The sequence below is a fragment of the Necator americanus genome, chromosome I (genome assembly GCF_031761385.1).
Source record: "Necator americanus strain Aroian chromosome I, whole genome shotgun sequence".
Lineage (NCBI taxonomy): Eukaryota > Metazoa > Nematoda > Chromadorea > Rhabditida > Ancylostomatidae > Necator > Necator americanus.
This window is the reverse complement of record NC_087371.1, coordinates 23,173,363-23,178,894: the sequence shown is the minus strand read 5'-3', so window position 1 is coordinate 23,178,894 and position 5,532 is coordinate 23,173,363. Positions and strand designations below refer to the sequence as shown.

The 5,532-nt window shown below is 42.4% G+C and overlaps 1 protein-coding gene across 1 annotated transcript; it reads left to right on the top strand.

Annotated features, from left to right (window-relative positions):
• Positions 1-1,641: 1,641 nt before the first annotated feature.
• RB195_006587 (uncharacterized protein) lies at positions 1,642-4,041 on the top strand (the record flags this gene model as incomplete). The annotated part of the gene is made up of 5 exons (XM_013452302.2): positions 1,642-1,721; positions 1,898-2,034; positions 2,602-2,711; positions 2,769-2,864; positions 3,826-4,041. The coding sequence occupies 5 exons, from the start codon at positions 1,642-1,644 to the stop codon at positions 4,039-4,041; spliced, it is 639 nt and encodes a 212-aa protein (XP_013307756.2).
• Positions 4,042-5,532: the final 1,491 nt, after the last annotated feature.

Genomic DNA, 5,532 nt, shown 5'->3' with positions numbered 1-5,532 from the left:
ATTGCCGTAAAAAAGGCCCGGAAGATACGGCTTCGGGCGTTCTGGCGCACTATTTTCTACAGGGAGTTCAATTGGAGCGCGCCAGCCTTGTGCGTCGCCGCATCTTCCAGACCACTTTTTTACGGCAACTAGGAAGAAATGGACGGAATCACCCTCCTTTCCATAATCTACGACCCCTTATAGGAACTCTCCACTTGAAAACCGCACCACCCCTCATTCGTGGGGTGAGGCCTTTAAAAACTGACAGGCTTTTTCTTGTTCTGCAAGCCGTTTTTTCGAGTTCTCGCCATGAATATTTTGGATTAATCGCTATGCTCCAATAAGAGTTGTCGTTCCCGTCGCACTTCCGTGGTCTCATTACACAGTCCATACCTTTTGGATTGATCCTTTATTAAGCTATTTGCATAGGATAGCGGGAAGAAGGATTTTTGCCATTCTTAAGAATACTGATGTCATTCCTCATCAGATTCTTTTTACAGATCGCCAATATAATATCTTAACTGAAACAATTAAATAGTGACCGACAGTGGAATCTAAGCATGGAACTAAACGGAACGAACTAACTCAACAAGAACCTAAAATGGAAGAAAACAAAGTAGTTGTAACGGAGTTCCTCAACTTTTCTCTTTTCCACTTTCCTCTCTAAAAGTTGTTGAAGAGAGAACAGCCGCACTAAACTTGAGGATGCCCACTTTGTTGGTCGAAAGCAGCCACATTCGGATGAACAGTACATTAATTTGAGAGTTGTTGATTTTTAAACTGCTGAAGAAATAAAAATATGCAAGCCAACCGAGCCAAAATTCCGTGTGGTGTCGATCTGTATCAGATAATGACAAATTTCGTTCTGTACTGAACAAATTGTCTGTCAACTAATTTTATCATAGAGTCCCACTTAGCTGAGACTTATAACTTTTGATTTTGTTGGACAACGTTTCAAAATGCTTCTTTACTCTTGAAACACGTTCCTTTTCTGACAGAGGCAAAAAATTCCACGACCTTCAGTTTTTTTGCATTGCTTCGTATCTCCAGATCGTCTACTGCAGTACGGAACAAGTCGACACGTTGGCCTTATGCGGTGCCATCTGCGCCTTTGATGTGATTATATGCAGTTATCATAGGGATCTCGACGACAAGCGGGAGTTCATCACCATCTCCGTGATGTCCGCCTCACTGCACTCGCGCAAGGACGCGTCCACACCTTTGCTCGAACCGCACCTCTGCGCCAACATACCACGCGACCGCTCTGTTGCAAAAGAACGCATTCTTCTGCTTCAGAAAGACGATTATGTTTTTGCGTTCCCGTTTGCCTACTTTTATCCTCCACTTTTCTTCGTTCTTTACATTTTCCTCTTTTTTGCTCCCTTTTTTATCCCACTACTAGTCCTCCTCAGCACTTTGCTCCCTTCAAGATTCTCTTTTTTCCTCAAAAGGCCATAGAATAGCGCAATATTTGCCAATACTCAGTCCGACGTTTTTCATTGTACTCTGAAAGGCGATTTGAGGAATAACGAGGACGAGGTGGAGCCGGGCGTCGATGATCCGTCCATTCACTATAAGAAAGGGGCGGTGCTGACCAATCAGCAGACGCGGTGGGCGCGGTCAGCCGGCGGGACTGGGAAGACGGTAGTCCACTCTTCCAAAATGTCGTTGCCCTATCCTTACTATTTAGCCAATCAAGAACAAATTCGATCCTGCATGTCAGCTATGGCGACACCGAGCAGGTACATCTTAGTATATTTGATGTGAGGCGCTCTCGTATAGCTCAGCTTTTGTACTCATCTTAATTTTTCTTACTCTTGTTGAGGATCACTTTACTTAAGGATCACTTTTGTACTCACAATTATAGAAACATGTTTGTCCTTTGTATTTCGTGCACCACATGGCGATGTCCTTTCAGTTCTGGTCTCAACAATAACTTTTCCATCGAAAATATCCTATCCGCTCGTTTGCCCTTTCCTTTGCCACACGTCTCGATGCCTCCTGAAATGTTCCACCCCGGCCCCCACTGGCCTATTGCGGCATACCCGTTTCTCCGTGAGTCTTACTATTTCGCTTCCTATTGCTTTGTATTTTTGGTGTACTGTCCCCGAATCCCTAATTCGATTAGATTTAGCAGGAACGAGACGGTGTTTTTTTACACTGAGAGCATAGTTACGGGTATAGATCTTTTTTTAGAGCATGAGAAATGTATTAGTGGTCGCAAATTATCAAAGAAATTTCTTTACTTACATTTAATTCTCCTCTGTGTTTCTTATTCCACAGAAAGTTGATCTTTAGTCAAATAAAGAAAAGAGCTGGATTTTTTCTCCTTGCATAACTATCGGATTATGAAGCATTGGCGTATATGTGAACAAGATGTTTGCTTCTAATCCTCCACACCGCAATACAGTATGATACGCGATGCTCACTGGCATCGCCTCTTCACAATAGTCGTTGTTTGCCAAAGCGCACAGCGGGCGATACACCTCCACTACATTCGGTGTACTCCATTTCCTCTGTCTAAGAGGCGATGAGAGGGGCAAATCGAAGGTTACCCGATCGAAAAACCCTTCTGGTCTAAAAATAGCTCTTCGGCTCAGTTACTGATCCATGATACTTTAGATCATGGACTTATGCCCACTCCAATCATGACATCCTTTTTGCCTTCGTTCCATTTTGGTGGCAAACGGAAACGTAGGCATCGTACAATTTTTTCAGAGGAACAGTTGCAAGTAAGACAGTTCTAGCTGTTCTTCCTTCTGCAAACCACCAAATAATCCCTGCTGTAGGTCTTGGAGGCAACATTTACGGAAACCCACTATCCCGATGTCTCTCTACGTGAAAAATTAGCTGTTCAGTGTGATCTGAAAGAAGAACGGGTTGAGGTTAGGATTTTACCTTTTTCCTTACTTTATGCTTTGCAAATATTCAAATTTGCTTGTATACTACTTTATTGTATGCTGTTCTCAGAAGAAGTGGCTTGAAAATGCAAAACAATTGGGTTGACTACATTTTTTTGCTCCGGTGACCACATCTTTTTGAGCTCTGAAAATTAGTGCTCCCAGTAGTTGAGAAGAGTAAAGTACCAGTAAGTTGTAGGAAGTCAAATTAGAGCCAAAAACTATTAGTATCTTATTTTGGAAAAATTTTTAAGGTTATAAGGTTACATGTGTCTCTAAGGTTTAGTGATTTAAAAAAAAAAACTAGTACAGTCTCAAGACCATAGGCAAAGTACTTAGAGATTTGTACGAAAACTATTGAGAATGTCTTTATTCTAGAAATGCAGAAAATCCTTAGTTTCTGGTCCCCACTGAACTTTAGTTGGTTTTTTGTGTGTAAATAGTGGGAAGCGAAACGATAGAATTGTATAACAGGTTTTTCCGAAGAAATATCCTTCAGTGGTTTCGAAAAATCGCTCCTTTCGCTGAGTTGCGGGAGCGGAGCACTCAAGATCGTCTCAACTCCTCGTTCCTAGCTTCTAACGTTATGTTATTTTGGAGTTTTTTTCAAGCGATGCAGAAAAGAGCACTGTTAATTAAAGGGAAGTAAGACCCCATTCCTTCCGTAAACGGAAAGGGGGCCCCCCAAGAGGCGCCAAAACCTCTTTACAAAACAAAACAATGTCGATCTCCGAGCCGTTTTTACGGCAATAGAAAAAACGGAACCCCCCCCGAGTCCCCATCCCGTAACGAATACCCACCAATCCACCCCCGATCGTGGGGTGATGCCTTTAAAGGTTTCTGACTCTCAGTACCGTCTTTTTATTGATCTTGGGATTGTTTTCTTCCACCCATGACTCCAATTATTTCCTCTTTTGAAAGTCTCCACTGGCATCTTCTCTTGTAGGTATGGTTCAAGAATCGCCGCGCTAAGGAACGTAAACAAAAACGAGAGACAGGAAAGGAAGGTGTAACGAAAATCGTTGCATCTGACGAGAGCGACTGCGACCTCAGCGATGAGGACGATTCGTCGCGATCAAAGAGGGCGAAGATCGAGCCCCTTGCAGAGGCGAATCAATCGCAAGCGTCGCCACCGCCATCTAAGAAGGCATCGCTTCCCTGATAGTCGTGTATATTCATATCCATGTCAATCGCATATGTAATAAACAGAGTTTTAGTCAAAAAATTTTGTAGCGCAGAAGCATCAAACAACTACAATCTCTTCCGGTTTCCCCCTCAAAATCTAAAGTCGGACGTGGCTGATGAATCCCCATTGATGATAATCCTATGTGATTAAGTGGCACCAGCACGCAAATCGTGTCAAAAGCCGGTCCCTCAAGACGCCATGGACTGGGGACTACGGTAGTCCGTTTCGGTCGCTGTGTAACCGTTGGATTAGCATCAGGCGAAACTAGCTTCGATTGTTCGATTGTTTACCAGAGAAGTTCAATACAACCGTGCATAGAGCCGCACTGCAATCACAAAATAACGAAACTCAAAGCCGACTCTCGAAGCGGCTTTGTTCGGCTGATCAGTTGCTGGCAAAAAAAATAACGTCACTGGTCCCTTGGCTACCGTAGTCGTAGGGCTCTTGAGCGGCTTGTAAGGTCTATTGTTGTGAGGCTTGATTGAAATTGATATGAGTGTCCGAAGGCTTTTTTGTTTGATTTGAGCACAGTCTGGCTAAAAAACATATCCTTGTTGAAAAATATCACGACGTCATGTATTGAGCTTTTTTCCTCGTTGAAATGCATATTTTTCAAGCTTAATTTTTCTTTCCAATGAACCATTTTTCTCAAAACTATACGAGCCATCTGTTATATATGGTAACGTATTACGTCCTGAAAAAAAAGAAACTCCAGTCACCTTCTGTCATGAGATCGTCCATAACCAAGCTCTGTTTTTACCTGCATAACGTATTTTGATCTGACTACTTCAAAGTTGTAGGACACCTGGGTGGAACTCTCCTTTTCAATTCTATCCAGAACCGCAAATTTATGGGAATTTCTTTGAAACATCTCTGTTGACTGACGACCATTAAGAAAAGCAGATATGAATTACGATGTTTCGTGGATTCTGTGGATGACTAGCACTAATCAGGATCCATCTTGCATTGCACTCTTCACGTGATATATAGCAGTTCCAGTGATTAGCGATAGTTCTTCATCATAGAACCGCAGCCATAAGAAATACGACGAGGTTAAGGCTGTTTGTGTTCGCTAATCTATTTCTTCCCACAGTTACTTCACGAATACTCGACGATTTTCACCTAAGTAATCTTGCCTAAGGCAATCAGGCTTAAAACGTTCTCATGAAGTACGGAATAAATTCCGTTAGGTGGCTTATGATTATCCAAGGGGAATCTTCGAAAAGCGGCCTCAAAGAAGGCTATTGCTCTCTATTTGTATATTAATGTGTCCTTCAGTCGATTATAGACAGGCGGATTTGCGCCAGATCTTCTTGGCATCGATGCACGCTTGAACGAATCTGTTCACCGTATCGGCCGAATAACTAGAAAACTACTCAATTATCTCAGATTACGATCGTCATAAAATTCAGAATCATAATTATAGAGATCGTACCCGAAAATGGACCTATTTGTAAATAGAAATTA